We start from the raw sequence: 17,918 nt of genomic DNA, 5'->3' as shown, positions 1-17,918 counted from the left end.
CAAAGCAAAGGTTCTCTTGCAATATCTCACTTCATGAGTCAAATGAAGCAATATTCCTTTCATTTTGAAATGTAATAATCAAAGAATATGTTGCATATTATACAGACAAAAACAGCCATGTAGAAAAATGGTTTTAGGGGGCAATATTTAAGAAACGTATTACTAAATGTTGAGCTGGAGAATGGATCAGGTTAGTACTCTTGTATCAGGTAACACATTTGATATCCAAGCGTGCCAGTTTAGTAGGCTGTCCTATACATTGTTCTTACAAAATCATGAATGGATGTGTCATAAATAATGTCACATGTGACTTCATAAAATGGGTTTCATATAATGGATCTCATAGCATGTCATAAATGATATAGACAATTTAGGCCTGCTTAACATTAGCATTGCGTCATGTCATGTTTATAGTCAGTGGTGATTTTAGTATGTAAATCTTGGTGGGGAAAACCCAAAGCAATGTTGGGGGATGCATGCCAGCAAAACCACTACACAACACTAAACAATAGATTAATTGCACTATAACGGTGACAAACGGTACCCACAAACTGCTAGGCCCAGAGTCCCAACAGCAGTCCCAACACCTTACCACTGTTTCACCTGGCTATCAGCTGAGCCTTGTCTGGCGGTGAAACAGTTCAACCACATTTACTGCCTTTAAAAAAAAAGCATAGCTGATATGGCTGACTTGCTTAAACAAATATGGTTTCTACTGACAATTGAGATGTACAAACTATGTCATAAGGGGACAACAAGCAGATAAGATGCAATCTGTAATTTCGATTAATACATTAATGAGCGAGTTAGGACGAACATAGTCAATATAACTACAGTATTTGTTCTGCACTTTTGAATGTACAGCGACAGAATTCAGAACATGGGCCGTTCTTACAGTGTTCTCCCTTTACACCAAGTCAGAACCATAGAATAAATATAGGGGACATATAAGCAGACAATGAAAGCTCTTACAAAAATCAATGATTATATTTCTCTAAAACAGGTTACAGGCTACATGTGCACCACCAAATCAGAACAGTAGGCAAAATTAAGAGGGGAAAATAGACCAAATTATTAGGGTGAGGCACATGGACTACTGACAGCTTACTACACTACATACACTTGGTATTACTTTCTTATCTACAGTGTACATATCTCCCTGGCATATTACATCACTTATGCAGCAGCATACAAGACATTTCTGGACTTACCTTATTGTGCTGTGCTTACTTGGAACAGGAAGGTGGTGCGGCGGTCCTTCGTTGGACTAATTTTGTCATCAAACTTTGTCATCAAAGTCTGGCATTCTCTGGATTTATGGTGCTTTCAGGACAACTGGGAACTCTGGGGGGGTGATATAATCATGATGATGTCAGTGATCTTCAGGTCGTAGCTCTAGAAAGAGGCCTGAGTTCCCGACTTACAATTCCGAGTTGGATGACCATTCCAAACTTATTTTCCCAGTCGGAGCTCGTTTTTTCCCCGAGTTCCCAGTTGTCTTGAACTCACTTAGGTCTGATTTCCCAGTTCCGAGTAAACAGTTCTTTTGAGAGAGGCAGAAATCGTGCTGGATTGAGGGTATGGCTAATGTTGAATATTTATCATTTTAAGCTTGGAAAAAAGAGACCCTTAAACCCAGAATTGGTACCACACATCCACTCCACTGAATTGCAGACCAGTGATTGCTTTGCAATGCTTACAGTTAGCCACTGATTCCTTCCAAACCACTCATAGTTGAATTTGCGATTTAGAACTGGTTGTGTAATGTTTATGTCCAAAGGCCGAAGAGCATTGTTTTATCTAGAATTTCTTTCCATTATTTATCTTCATAAGACAAGGATTAAAAAATATTTACCAGTAGATTTGACTTGATTCATGATGATGACTGCTAGCTAAGAATATCAAAGTATGATGTTGACATGATCAGTCCCAACAAAGCTACTGTAGATATAACTTGATTTTATCTGTGGCCAATGATCTTGAGCCTTCTTGGATGGGCACTTCTAATGTAACTCTATGGCAGCACCCAAGGGACTACCCTTAGATTTGGCAGTGAAACAGTGTCACCATGAGTGACAGAACACTGAGCCAATCACGGCACAACTAGAGAACATTACCAACCCCTACGCTCCATATTTTCCGCTGGCTGCCTCACCACCACAGAAAGCACTGAGCTAGGCTGAAACCCCTGCATTTTGGAGCTGCCTTACTCAAGAAAGCATAAAATAGACCATGTTTATATGGAGGGTTTATTAACTCAATGAAATGTATTTGACTTTTCTTTTACATTGATTGCAAACTGATATGTGACACGTATTAATGGAAAAATGTTGTTGCTGTGGGGCTCAAAACAGGCACTGAATGACAGGTTGCCACTGCTTATGGGACTTTATATAGGCATTTGGGAAAGCTGTATGAAGTTATACATTTTACTGTACATCGTGACCAACAACAGCTCCTTTATCACAACTCTAATGCACACACACACTTCACTCTCCCTACTGCGGTGCTTCATATTTTTTGCTGCTCAAGGCATTGTTATTGGACAGGTTTGTCAAAGTCTAGAGTTTCAGCATTCTATCTGCAATCAGTCAGAGCACCCCAGGGTGACATTGTGGGATATTTGAGAGTGGTGTGTGTGTGTGTGTGTGTGTGTGTGTGTGTGTGTGTGTGTGTGTGTGTGTGTGTGTGTGTGTGTGTGTGTGTGTGTGTGTGTGTGTGTGTGTGTGTGTGTGTGTGTGTGTGTGTGTGTGTGTGTGTGTGTGTGTGTGTGTGTGTGTGCATTTCGTGCGTGCGTGCGTGCGTGCGTTGCGTGCGTGCGTGCGTGCATGAGCATGTGTGTTTTTACTATCCTTGTGGAGACCATTTACATTTACATTTAAGTCATTTAGCAGGTGGTGACATTTTGCTGGCCCCCACAAGGAAAATTGCTATTTTAGGCTTAGGTTTAGGATTCGAGTTACAATTAGGGTTAGGGTTAGAATTAGGCTTGGGGTTAGGGTTAAGGGAAAATAGGATTTTGAACTGGAATCAATTGTTTGGTCCCCACAAGGATAGAAGAAGAAACGGGTGTGTGTGTGTGTGTGTGTGTGTGTGTGTGTGTGTGTGTGTGTGTGTGTGTGTGTGTGTGTGTGTGTGTGTGTGTGTGTGTGTGTGTGTGTGTGTGTGTGTGTGTGTGTGTGTGTGTGTGTGTGTGTGAGAGAGCACATCTGGTGTGTGTGGACGTGTCTGGTGTAAGTGTTTGTCTGTACAGTATCTTGAGGTTAATGGGATGTTTTTGGGAGGGAATCCAAAGTTTGAAACCAGTAACTCTCTCTCCTGTGTCCCTCAAGGTGATGATACAGCACATTGCTTATCTGGAACTTAGAATTGATTAAACACCCTCATGACTAGATAGTAGTGTGTCTATGTGTGTGACTCTCATTCTCTTTGTCATTCTGTCTCTCTGTATTTCACGTAGGGTGAACGCCTCCCTCTCTATAGAAAGGGTTTATAGTTCTATCCATAACTCTTCCCTATGAATTCCTACACTACAGAGTTAACCCTCCCCCTCTCCTCACCTATCCCTCTCCAGTCCAGGACAAGCCAGAGATGGCAGCCATGCCCCTGTCCCTGGAGAACCGCTCCTGTGTGCTGGTCCGTAGGGACCTGGTGGCCCTGCCCGCCAGCCTCATCAGCCAGATCGGATACCGCTGCCACCCCAAGCTCTACACCGAAGGAGACCCGGGGGAGAAACTGGAGCTGGTGGGAGGTATGCTGCAGGGGAGATTGATGAATAGTGCAAGGTCTCTGTTGGTCTTTGGTAAAAGGGTTGAGGTAAAAGGAATGGAAAGGGGGATACCTAGTCAGGTTGAGATTAGATCAAATGCTGTATGAAATGTTCAAGTTCAAGTTGATTTGCCATTTGTTATAAATACTTTGGAAATTGTATTCATAAGAGTTGTCCCATAAGTGATGGGAATAAAGGGATACAAAATAAGTGATGGAGTGAAATAGCACTGTCAGGGTGATAGAGTACTTTTACAGCATAAATGTTGAATGAAAGAAATGAGAGGCTGGCAGAGTTGGGTTGTAAAGTAGTGATAGAAACACAGGGCAATGGAGTAGTGATAGAAACACAGGGTAATGGAGTAGCGATAGAAATACAGTGTAATGGAGTAGTGATAGAAATGGTAATGGATTAGTGATAGAAACACAGGGTAATGGAGTAATGAAAGAAACACAGGGTAATGGAGTAGTGATAGAAACACAGGGTAATGGAGTAACGATAGAAACACAGTGTAATGGAGTAGTGATAGAAACAGGGTAATGGATTAGTGATAGAAACACAGGATAATGGAGTAGTGAAAGAAACACAGGGTAATGGAGTAATGACAGAAACACATGATAATGGAGTAGTGATAGAAACACAGGTTAATGGAGTAGTGATAGAAACACATGGTAATGGAGTAGTGATAGAAAACACAGGGTAATGGAGTAGCGATAGAAACACAGTGTAATGGAGTAGTGATAGAAACAGGGTAATGGAGTAGTGAAAGAAACACAGGGTAATGGAGTAGTGATAGAAACACAGGGTAATGGAGTAACGATAGAAACACAGTGTAATGGAGTAGTGATAGAAACAGGGTAATGGATTAGTGATAGAAACACAGGGTAATGGAGTAGTGAAAGAAACACAGGGTAATGGAGTAGTGACAGAAACACAGGATAATGGAGTAGTGATAGAAACACAGTGTAATGGAGTAGTGATAGACACAGGGTAATGGAGTAGTGACAGAAACACCGGGTAATGGAGTAGTGATAGAAACAGGGTAATGGATTAGTGATAGAAACACAGGATAATGTAGTAGTGACAGAAACACAGGGCAATGGAGTAGTGACAGAAACACAGGGTAATGGAGTAGCGATAGAAACACAGTGTAATGGAGTAGTGATAGAAACAGGGTAATGGAGTAGTGATAGAAAACACAGGGTAATGGAGTAGCGATAGAAACACAGTGTAATGGAGTAGTGATAGAAACAGGGTAATGGAGTAGTGAAAGAAACACAGGGTAATGGAGTAGTGATAGAAACACAGGGTAATGGAGTAACAATAAAAACACAGTGTAATGGAGTAGTGATAGAAACAGGGTAATGGATTAGTGATAGAAACACAGGGTAATGGAGTAGTGAAAGAAACACAGGGTAATGGAGTAGTGATAGAAACACAGGGTAATGGAGTAATGATAGAAACACAGTGTAATGGAGTATTGATAGAAACAGGGTAATGGATTAGTGATAGAAACACAGGGTAATGGAGTAGTGACAGAAACACAGGATAATGGAGTAGTGATAGAAACACAGTGTAATGGAGTAGTGATAGAAACACAGTGTAATGGAGTAGTGATAGAAACAGGGTAATGGATTAGTGGTAGAAACACAGGGTAATGGAGTAGTGATAGAAAACACAGGGTAATGGAGTAGCGATATAGAAACACAGTGTAATGGAGTAGTGATAGAAACAGGGTAATGGAGTAGTGAAAGAAACACAGGGTAATGGAGTAGTGATAGAAACACAGGGTAATGGAGTAGTGAAAGAAACACAGGGTAATGGAGTAGTGACAGAAACACAGGATAATGGATTAGTGATAGAAACACAGGGTAATGGAGTAGTGAAAGATACACAGGGTAATGGAGTAGTGATAGAAACACAGGATAATGGAGTAGTGATAGAAACACAGGGTAATGGAGTAGCGATAGAAACACAGTGTAATGGAGTAGTGATAGAAACAGGGTAATGGATTAGTGATAGAAACACAGGGTAATGGAGTAGTGACAGAAACACAGGGCAATGGAGTAGTGACAGAAACACAGGGTAATGGAGTAGCGATAGAAACACAGTGTAATGGAGTAGTGATAGAAACAGGGTAATGGAGTAGTGAAAGAAACACAGGGTAATGGAGTAGTGATAGAAACACAGGGTAATGGAGTAGTGACAGAAACACAGGATAATGGATTAGTGATAGAAACACAGGGTAATGGAGTAGTGAAAGATACACAGGGTAATGGAGTAGTGATAGAAACACAGGGTAATGGAGTAGTGATAGAAACACAGGTTAATGGAGTAGCGATAGAAACACAGTGTAATGGAGTAGTGATAGAAACAGGGTAATGGATTAGTGATAGAAACACAGGGTAATGGATTAGTGATAGGGAAACCTATTTCACTCAGGGAGCTCTCTATCATACCACCCAAGGTACATCTGTGTTTATGACACGGGGCCAGCTGATGAACTGTCACCTGTGTGCTGGCATCAAACACAAAGTCCTACTGCGTCGCCTGCTCGCCACGTTCTTCGACAGGTAAGTCAAAGCTAGTCTAAAGGTATTGGTTAATAATGACATTATTTACATGTTTTAGGTGTGACTCAGATTCAGAAGATGTTAACCTTGTCAGTATAGATTTATAATGATCTGTTTCATGTGGGGTCATATTCATACTCAAAATCCTTCCACATATCCAACTTACATTTACATTCCTTGCTTTCTAAGTGTAATATATATGTGTGAATGTATATTCTCAAGTCAGCATAAATCTATGGTTTGGAGTGCAGCACAGTCAGTCGTGTTGAGACATGTAATCCTATGGGTTTGGTGTTACCGCTGCCCTCTGGTGTTGGCTCTGTGTTTCTGCAGGAACACCCTGGCTAACAGCTGTGGAACTGGCATCCGTTCCTCTACCAGTGACCCCAGTAGGAAACCTCTGGACAGCCGTGTGCTCAATGCTGTCAAACGTGAGTCTGGCGCTGGTCAAATGTTGATCTTACATTGTGAAATATGGAGGATAATGGTTCATGGGGATGGCAGCCTCTGTTGAATGATTATTGTTTAAGAGTCAAACTATTGTAGATGATTTGTGAGATTATGACTGAAGAGGTGTGAATTCATGGAAGTTCAAGTACATTTTAACATCACTTGTTTAAGTGTAATATTTGTTTTATATTTTTTTTAAACAACGATCAACTATGCATATACAGTTCCAGTCAAAAAATTGGGCACAACTGCTCATTGAAGGTTTAAAAAAATATATATAATTCTAGAATAATAGTGAAGACATCAAAACTATGAAATAACACATGGAATCATGTAGTCATGCTATAATTTAGATTCTTCAAAGTAGCCATCCTTTGCCTTGATGACATCTTTGCACACTCTTGGCATTCTCTCAACCAGTTTCATGAGATAGTCACCTGGAATGCAATTCAATTAACAAGTGTGCCTTGTTAAAAGTTCATTTGTGGAATTTCTTTCCTTCTTAATGCGTTTAGGACATTTCAAGAACTTTGAAAGTTTCTTCAAGTGCAGTCACAAAAACCATCAAGCACTGTGATGAAACTGGCTTTCATGAGGACCTACACAGGAAAGGAAGACCTAGAGTTACCTCTGCTGCAGAGGATAAGTTCATTAGAGTTAACTGCACCTTGACACATCTCAACATCAACTGTTCAGAGGAGACTGTGTGAATCAAGCCTTCATGGTCGAATTGCTGCAAAGAAACCACTACTAAAGGACACCAATAGAAGATGAGACTTGCTTGGGCCAAGAAACACGAGCAATGGACATTAGAAAGGTGGCAATCTGTCTTTCGGTCTGATAAGTCCAAGTGTGAAATTTTTAGTTCCAACCGCCATGTCTTTGTGAGATGCAGAGTAAGTGAACGGATGATCTCCGCATGTGTGGTTCCCATCATGAAGCATGGAGGAGGAGATGTGATGGTGTGGGGTCTTTTGCTGGTGACACTGTCTGTGTCTTTTGCTGGTGACACTGTCTACCACAGCATTCTGCAGCAATACGCCATCCCATCTGGTTTGCATTTAGTGAGACTATAATTTGTTTTTCAACAGGACAATGACCCAAAACACACCTCCAGGCTGTGTAAGGGCTATTTGACCAAGGAGAGTGATGGACTGCTGCATCAGATGACCTGGCCTCCACAATCACCCAACCTCAACCCAATTCAGAAGGTTTGGGATTAGTTGGACCGCAGAGTGAAGTGCTCAGCATATGTGGGAACTCCTTCAAGACTTTTGGAAAAGCATTCCTCATGAAGCCGGCTGAGAGAATATCAAGAGTGTGCAAAGCTGTAATCAAGGCAAAGGGTGGCTTCTTTGAAGAATCTAAATTATAGCATAAATTTGGATTTGTTTAAAAGTTTTTGGTTACTACATCATTTCCATGTGTTATTTCATAGTTTTGATGTCCACTATTATTCTAAAGTATTAAAAAGTATTCTAAAGTATTAAAAATAAAGAAAAACCCTTGAATGAGGAGGTGTGTACAAACTTTTGACTGGTACTGTTGACTGATCCACAGGCAAAATGGCTACTGATTTACAAAGCTGAATGTCTTTCAACCCCCCCCCCCTCTCTCTAGTCTACTGTCAGAACTTTGCGCCCAACTTCAAGGAGAGTGAGATGAACGTGATCGCCGCTGACATGTGCACCAACGCGCGGCGCGTCCGCAAACGCTGGCTGCCCAAGATCAAGTCCATGCTACCCGATGGCATGGAGGTCTACCGGGCCGGTGTGGGGGTGGCCGCTGGTGTGGGCCTGGGCCTGGCCCTGGGAGCCGCCGGACCCGGGGTGGTGCTCCCCTTCGAAACCGACTTCAAATCCCTGACCCCCTCTAGCCTTTCCCTGGACCAGAGGCTGTACCCGGAACTCAAGGACCCACTCAGGACTCACGCCCTGTTGGACATGGGCAGCCCGGGATCGGGGGTGGCTGTAGGGGAGGACGTGGATGCGGAGATCGTTGGTTCCCAAGCAGGGGGGGATGAGCAGCAGGAGGAGGAAGAGGAGATGGGTTTGGATGGTGTGGAGGGAACGATGATCCCGGGAGGCGAGGCTGGAGAGCGGAGTAACATGGCCCCGGGACAGGAAGGGGAGGAGTTTTGAGACGGCCTGATAGTGAACGGGCAGTGAATATCCCCTGACTACTGTCTCCGATCCATCCACCGCCACACTTTGTCTATCGCTTGCTATTTCTTTTCTCCTCCATCTCTTGTCCTCCTCCAGGCTCTCCAAAGGGAACCTCTCAGCACGAGAAGCCACGCTTGCAGAACTTACAGTACTGTGCAATGAACAAACACACACATAAAAACACACACACTGCAGTGTATTTTTTAGCAGGACAGGGAGTACAAGAAGTACAAGATTTTTTATGCTGAACAGACACAGGCATTGCTGGGGAACAAGCTAAATGACTCAGCGAATATAAGAAATCTCTCATTTAAAAATGGAAAAACATTACTTTACTATTTCTCCAGATTATTTTTTGTCTTCTGGTTCATCTTCAAGACCCAATTGTAGAAAACTGAACAAAGTAACACTGTTGTGTTATCATTCCCGCAGAGTAGTAGAACTTGCTACATAACAGTTTCATCTATGAATAGATCAGATAAGACTGTAAAATGATAGCCCTCTTCTTGGAATAGATAGATATATGTATATGATCATTTAAAACACAAAACAACCACACATGTGTATAATGCATTTAAAATCATTAAGTTTGACACAAAAAAAGTTTGAAAACATATCTCCATTGTGATCCGCTTAAATAAATGGTTAAAACATAAACATAGTAATCCTAGGGTACACAGTTGACCTAAACTATCAGGCATACTTGGGTTACAGATATAATAATAATTCATACATTATTGTTTAACCTGTATTGCGCTTTTCAAAGGAAAGCAGAATGGGTTCTGAAAATAACCTCAGTAACGCTGAAGCAGCACACACTGCACTGGCTGTGTGAGAGACTGAACATACAGTTCTCTACAGGAACAACATGGATCAGTGTATTTAACACAAATGACCATGTTCCTTCTTTAAGTGCCACACAAATTCTTGGAAGATATCACATGATCTCATCTCAACATACAGAGCAACAAATCAGTTGAACAATTGCATGTGGGGGAAAAACCAAGCATGTGATTTTGTGAAAGAGAAGAGACACTTTTAACCTCTTACCCTGCTGCTTAAGGGTTGTGGTTTTCTAACTGATTGAACACTTGATCTGGAAATATGAAGGGCTTTTTTGTCTATGGATCATCCTTATACAAGATGATTTCTTCTATTAGCCAGTCAATGCAATGCCTGTGTCTTTTGGCGGATAGGCTCACGTATATACACACACTGTTCCCACACACCTTGTGATTTTAACCTCTGATGCATCTGAGACACTGACCAACCGGCTTAACAGTGTTTGCATCATTTAGCATACCTTTACAAAAAAAACACACAGTATCACAATGCCAGAGACACAAACATGCACTAACACAACGCTTGCATGCAAAATGAGTACAGAGAATCAACAACAACAACAGAGCCATTTATGAATCTGCATACAGAAAACAATCAGCAGTTGCCTGAAGATAGATCATTAATACTCCAAGGAGGAGAGACTGGTATGTGTTTCTCTTCGGAGTCATGCGTTTGGCCTACGTTTGGCCTACGTTTGACCCAGATTAGTGGCCTGGGGTGGAGGCATGCTAGAGACTTGCTGAGAAGAAAGGATTGACACCGACTGCAGCACCCAGCCTACAGCTTCCTTTCATCCTCCAACCATTTTTGTTGTTGTAAATTATTGAATGAAACTAATATGAGAAATTTCTTCTGGCTTATTTGAAGAGGTTATAGGGAGGGATTGATGGTAAACTTATGGAGCTGCTGAGATATGACTGTTCTAAAGAAGTAACTGACATTTGTCCCCTTATCTTGGAAGGTTTGAGGTTAGTGGACTTGGACGGGCGGTCATGCTGACGACGACAGTTAGGGAGACAAAATGTTGCACTTTTTTACTAGTTTTGTCGCACTTTTTCTGTTCTAGCTGTTCATTTTTGCCACAAGTAGGGAGTCTAAATGGAAGGGTTGCTTGGGGTAACATATTGATAGGCCTATCAGACACCCACGCGGTATGTATGTTATAGTTTATGAATGTGTACTTAATCTAACACCTGGTTAAAAACATGAGGTTTAATCAACTCCCAAAACAGTCATTTGAATGGACAGCCTTTTTTTGTTGTTTTATAATTGCATGATGGGAAAGCACATCATGTTTGTTAGATATTATTGTTCTGGAAACATCTATATTTACTAAAAAAAAACAAGATTGATCTGGTTTCAGAAACAAATCTATTTTTGTCCCCAATGTCATTCGACTACAGCTTTACACTGGGCCAACTTTCAAAACGCTGGCATGCCTGGGATAACATAACAATGAAACAAGAGAGAACAAACAAGATCACATTTCCTCTTTCCAATGCTTTATTATATGTGCCATTTTCAAGATTGGGCCAGTTGTGTTGTGTTTAATATATATATATATATATGATCCTGTCGTATGGTTCTTTTGGGTATGATCCTGTTTCTGTAATTAGGAGCCCAGATGTATAATTGCACTAGCTAGGAAATGAGAAAACAAATACGTTTACAAGAGTATTTTTGGAGAAATGTGACCTGCATGGAAGGGAGATGAGTGACTGGTTGTTTGAGACTGTGGGTGAATGTCAGCTGGTTTCTAGCCCTGGTAGAGCATAGGAACAGTACTGTACATTAAAGTACAGGATCTTGGTGCCACAAGATACAATTATTTTCTAGCAGCTTGTACAGTGTTGCATCTGCTCATATAAAGTGGGCCGGAGAATGGAATAACATTAACAATTATTTGAAAGAAAGGTGACCGACGTTCCGTCTTAAGGGCACTGGAGCTGCTGTGTGATTTCAATAAAGAAGGATGGTGAAGATGTCTGCCGATGTCGGTGAATACCCAAATATACAGTCAAACTTGCCATGTTTGTTGGCCTATTGATAGGTTGTTCACTTATTCTATCTACATCCCCAACAAGAAACCAATTATGTTCCTTGTTCTTTATCTCATCTATAATTAAACCTGCTTGTTGCAACTCATTAATAAGATAGGACAGATAGACGGTCTGAATACCAAGCCTGTAATATAAGTAATAACTGCTTTCTCCTTTTGTCGATTTGCATGTGCAACCACTACTGGCTCTAAGGGGAAGTGAAATGCTTTCCAGTGCAATACTGTCATCAGGTAGGGAGTTTCCCTGTGATGGGAAATGTTGATACGTGTCCTGTTCTGAAGAAGGTGCGGGGATCAGTGCCTTAATCGAGACTGCAGGGGAAGAGTGTATTGTGCTTAATCTGTTTGTTTTGGGACTTCGACAAATAATTAAACTAGCTTTATTAGAGTCATGATGACAGAATGGAGAGCCAGGTATTGTTTTTTTATGTACAGCTCTGAATGCTAAGGTAAAATAAGTGCTGACAATAAATAGGCTTTGTTTTCCCAGAATACATTGGCAGGCGAGGTTAGAATGTTGGAATGTTGGAGGGGGCTTAGAAAAGTAGCCCTTTACTGTGTGCTCCTGTAAGCAAATAATACAAATATTAAGACTCTGGTATGGAGCGATTTCAGTTTCAACAGAAATTGTATTTGAATTCCATAATTTTTTATTCGTATTAGGATATTACATTTGAATTTAATATTTTTGAATTTGTAATGCACAAATGCATGAATTGAACATGTATTTCATGATTTGAAACTGGATTGAATGAATATTGCATTCAGTTTTAAAATTATATTTCAATTCATTCAGTTTCAATATGGTAGATATTGCATTCATTGTCTGTTTATGAAGTTTACAAACTATAATTTCAAATTCATCAAAGTTTCATATATTCAATTTCTCAGATGAATTCAGATTTAGTTTTCAAATTAAATTCTCTAAATGTAGATTCAAAACTACAGACAACATCCTTGTACTTTGCCAGCCATGAGAGGTAGAGGAGAACAGATGCTCTCTGTGGTAAACCAAAGCTTCTGGCGGTTTCTAAAGCCAATTTTCTTCCTATGAATTTGTCTCAGCTGTTTTGGCTATAAGCTATTATAACCCCATTCCAGGAAGCTAAGACTCTCTGGAACATGGACATGCCTTCTGTTCCCGTCTATGATGAATCACAGGTGCACAGGACACGTTAAAAGCGAGTGTCACACAAAAAATGCTATTTGGTCCCCATAAGAATATAGTAGAATAGCCCTGTCATAGCTATTCTAAGGATAGCCTTTCCACTCCCTATTTCTTATTGTTCTTGTGACTGACTGGGTTAGAACCAGGTCTCTTGCATGTCACAAGACTGTGTTAGCCCTCTAAGCTGAAGCTCAAAGGGATGAGTTCAGGAAGCTAACACAAGTCTTAATGTGTTCAGCAAGGTTACTCATCAAAAGAGCGTGGTTCTTCAAACCATCTCAGTTACATTTCACCCCCCTTTGACCTCATACTCAGAGATCACGGCACCAATATAGCTAACTGGGTTCGAAATCAGGCCTACTGAACAAAACATTCTGTGGCAAACAGAAGCAGAAGGATCTGTCCACCCCATTTAATGAGAGTGCAGCAGAGTTGGTTTGGTGATCCATGCATGTGATGAGCAACCTTGCCTGAGACCTGAAGACGTGTTTGTTTGACTGATGGGGTTCTAACCCAGGGCTCCTGTGCGCCAGACAATGCAATTTTTTAGGTCTCAGACAAGTTACTCATTATGCGAGCGTGGTCACCGAACCACCTGTCTTACGCTTCACCACCCTTTGACCTCCTCCTTGAAGAGACCCTTCCTAGTCACAGAACCAATGTCTAGGCTTTAGCTCAGCAGGCTAACACAGTCAACCCAGTAAATCACGTTACTCTTGTAATGACTATCCTTGCCAGAGACTTGAAACTAACACGTCTAACACAAACTCAGACATGTCAAACTAACACATCTTTAGGTCTCAGGCAAGGTGGCTCATCAAATGAGCATGAACCACCAAACACGCTCTTTTCATGAGTCCGAGTCTCAGTATGAGCTGAATCATTGGGAAGCAGTAACGTTAAAGGAAAAATCCACCTAAAAATGATATTTTGGTATTTTTTTCAATAATACAGTCGCAAAATATTTTGCATGTCAGCTGTTAACTTTTCTTTCAAGATATTGGACTTTCAAGAAGTAAAGTGTCACTTGCCACATCATCATCATGATGATGCAAAATGCATCATATGACGCAAAAGACATATGACGTGACACTTTGCTTTTTGAAAATCCTATATCTTGTAAACCTGACTGCTGACATGCAAAACATTTTGGGATTGTATCAACAGTGGACTTTAAGAAAAAAATCAATATTTTGGGTGGAGTTTTCCTTTTAATAAGCCAGCAGCCAGCAGCCAGCAAATCTCGGTCGTCCTTTACATGAACTTCTTGAATTTTTACCTATAATCAAATCAAAATCTATTCAAATTTCTAGGCTTTAGCTAAATGGGCTAACACAGTCTTGTGACATGCAGGAGATCTGTTTCAAACCTTTTCACTCACAAGAGAAATATTAAATAGGGAGCGGAAAGGCTATCCTTCGAAGGGCTATGACCGGGGCTATTAAACTATACATTCTTATGGGGGCCAAATTGTGTTTTTTGTGACACTCCCTTCTTACGTGTCCTGCGCAGCCTGTGATCATTATAGAGGTGAACAGAAGGCACGTCCATGTTCCAGACTGTCTTAGCTTTTAGGAACCGGGTCATAATAGCTTATAACCAAAAATTATTCAAACGCTAGAGCCAAATTCATAGAAAGAAAATCAATTCAACATGTCACATTGGCTCTAGAAGCTTCCGTTTACCACAGGGAGTGTTTGATTCTATCTGTTCTCCTCTACCTTTCCTGACTGGGAAAGTACCAGAATGTTGTCTCTGGTTTTGAATCTGAATTTAGAGAACTTCTGCCCCTGAACAAGGCAGTAAACTCACTGTTCCTCGGGCCGTCATTGAAAATAAGAATGTGTTCTTAACTGACTTGCCTAGTTAAACAAAAGTAAACTAAAATGTGAAAAAAGGAATTTGAAAACTAAATCTGAATGGATCTGATCATTTGAATATATGAAACTTTGATACCCTTGAAATGCTACTTTGTCAAATTGATACACATACAATTAATGCAATATCTACCATATTGAAACTGAATGTATAAATGTTGAATTCTAATATTCAATTCAATTGAAATAGAATTTAAAACGGAATGCAATATTCATTCAATTTAGTTTCAAATCTTGAAATACAAGTTCAATTTATGAATTCAATGATTACATTTGTGCATTACAAATTCAAAAATATTAAATTAAAATATCCTAATACAAATACAAAAGTATGGAATTCACACTCAATTTCTGTTGACACTGAAATCGCTCCGTATTCTGGACGCTCCAATCCATTTGCCTTCTTGAATTGCAGCACAGTATGTGTCAACACGAGAAACACTATACTGTGACGTTTTGCATGGGCATGCTTCTATAGGTCTAGCAATTCTGACAGGCTAGAATAGTGGCATATTATCACATACACAGTAGATTAGAAACCTTTGTTAGTTTCATGCTACTTGATCAAATAATGACTAAGTTTACTCCACTTCTTGTCAGTAGTGATCTATACTGCCTGAGGAGCAGAATATTTAGTTATTGATGTTATTTGTTATTTCAAAACCACCTGAATAACATGTAGACTTGATCAATCTGAAATATATATCACACACTCAACAGTTATCACCCTGAATGATCACAGACTGGAAAGGCTTTAAATGAGCCATGGAGTAGGCTACAGTAGTACAAACTTTACCCATATGAACCCTTGTTTTTATACATTGTCTTTGTTTAATGCTTCAACCCGTTTATATCTGATTCACTTCCAGCCTGCCTTACTGCATCTGTTGTACCTAAATCTTTCCAAGCCACACAACAAAAAATGGGGTCGAAGTTATAAATGAAATTATGCTGCGCTAGAAAACTGAGTGAAACTCAGAGAATGTTGTGGCTAACCTAAAGAGAGTGAGCTCTGTTTGTGGTTGCTGAAAAGAATGCTGTCCCATATGTATGTAATATAATGTTCTAGTTTACAATGTTTACTTAGTGTAGCTATTTCTTCAAATAGAGGCCTAATCTGAAACAGCATTTTAGTCCAACTTGTCCAACAAAACTGTATGAACACAATGAGCAGGAAAGATTGTGGGATTGTAGCGAGTGGGTGCTGAGGTCCACCAATTTGGCAACGCGCTATGGAAGGTCTACACACAGTAGCCTACACTGAGCTGTTAAGTGTTCCCCGTACCAACTGCTCTGTGTGCCATTTGGTTACCCAATTCCTACAGAACCCACTTATACAGTGCTCATTCCTCTAGTGTGGTGGTCATGGAAGGAGAGGTTCTACACTAACTACAGGTCCTTTCGTATGGATTGCCGATATGACGAAATCCGTCATGAAATCCCTGTGTGTTTCTTCTTAGGATCAGTGCCGAAATAACAACAGGTCTTTGTTCAATGACTGTAATATAATGCATGCTGAAACATTGAGACGCCCATTAAATTAGTCCTACGTAACTGAGTCCATGATCTAGACACACCATGCAATTAATTTCAAAGGTATATCAGGCTCTTTGCTGTAGTCAGCTCTGAGCCTAGGACAAAGAAAAAGATCCTATTTGAGTGCATTTTGTCTACCGATACAAAACCTCCTATTGACCGTTTGCATAAACCCACCCAGCTTACAGAAATTGTAATAACTACAGTAAGGCTTGAGGTATCGTAAAACTGACTACTGTAATGGATGTGCATGTGAACCTATAGACCGACTCGGAAAATAACTGCACTAAGTTTGTTTGTTTGTCTTTGAACATAATGCCAGCACTTTAGAAATAATAAAGTAAAAAATTATTTCAAAATGTAAGAGTGAAGGTTGGAGGACAGTCTTAAGTCTCTGGGAGCAACCTTTAAAGCCATGTTCTTAGAGCGCTGACAATCAGAACAGGGAAGACCCACCTGCACTATGGGAGATGTGTCATCAATAGCTGGGCTCCTGCTAATTCCTGCCTTGTTGCTTCCAGCTTTGCTATTGGTCCATGTGAGCTACCTACTCCAGAACGGAGGCCTGTGGCAGTGCCAACTCTGGCCCTCAGGGTTGCCTAGGCAACTGCATGTTCTCTGTGCACCTCTCTTAGCTACTCTAGATTTGACTGAGAACCTGATTGATCTAGGACCTGCTGTGTTTTTTACTTCTAAATGTCACGGTCAGGATGAGGATCATTTAAATTGATCCTAGAGCAGCACTTTGGGGTAACTTAGCTTACTTGACAAATCTAGGCCTTTATGACAACCCACAGGGCATACACTGCTTGAATCAACGTTGTTTCCACATCATTTCAATGAAATGACATTGAACCAATTTGGAATAGACGTTAAATTGATGCTTGTCCCCAGTGGGAAGTGACTTTTGACATTTGTCGATGTCTGAGAGATTGAGTTCCATTAAGCTGGAACCTGGCCAAAATGGGACAGGAGAATGGGGTTGGTTTTAATGGGGGTGGAACTCTGTGACCGCTTTATATTTGAAAAGATAATGATTAAAATGTATATGCGCCTTCTGACTCAAGCATCAATAATATATACACGAGGAAACACAAGATGCTACTTTTGATGTTGCATAAAGAACAAACAAATCTCCATTCCAAATATGTTTTTTCCTTCCACCGCCAGTTTTAGTTGAGGTTGACATTGTGTAGTTCACGAGTAAATTGATTTCTTTCAAATGCAATACTTTGAAGTCTGCCTTCTAATAAAACTCCTTACTTCAACATATATTCCAGTCTTCTTGTTTTATATTCCCTGTTTGTCGTTATTGTTCTTCTTGAAACTGGCCACTTCAACATGTACCAGTCCTTGTTGAACTGATATCAACATGAATAGAGCAATTGGCATGGTAGTCCAATACAGTGTTCAGAAAACTCAGGAAACAAATAGAAAAGGTTTCTCCAAATTATTAGTAGTTACTCTAGGTCCCTCAA

The 17,918-nt window shown here is 40.5% G+C and overlaps 1 protein-coding gene across 5 annotated transcripts in view; it reads left to right on the top strand.

Annotated features, from left to right (window-relative positions):
• LOC124048932 (nucleus accumbens-associated protein 2-like) overlaps positions 1-17,712 on the top strand; it is a 43,738-nt gene extending 26,026 nt beyond the window's left edge. For all 5 annotated transcript variants that reach the window (XM_046370115.1, XM_046370118.1, XM_046370117.1 and 2 more), the window contains 4 exons: positions 3,575-3,751; positions 6,237-6,342; positions 6,676-6,773; positions 8,413-17,712. In XM_046370115.1, coding sequence (XP_046226071.1) covers positions 3,575-3,751; positions 6,237-6,342; positions 6,676-6,773; positions 8,413-8,933 — 902 coding nt within the window. In that variant the 3' untranslated portion in view covers positions 8,934-17,712. The remainder of the gene's footprint in view (positions 1-3,574; positions 3,752-6,236; positions 6,343-6,675; positions 6,774-8,412) is intronic.
• The last annotated feature ends 206 nt before the right edge of the window (positions 17,713-17,918 follow it).

The sequence above is a fragment of the Oncorhynchus gorbuscha genome, linkage group LG11 (assembly GCF_021184085.1).
Source record: "Oncorhynchus gorbuscha isolate QuinsamMale2020 ecotype Even-year linkage group LG11, OgorEven_v1.0, whole genome shotgun sequence".
Lineage (NCBI taxonomy): Eukaryota > Metazoa > Chordata > Actinopteri > Salmoniformes > Salmonidae > Oncorhynchus > Oncorhynchus gorbuscha.
The sequence above is the reverse complement of the archived record's forward strand: the minus strand, read 5'-3'. Positions and strand labels throughout refer to the sequence as shown.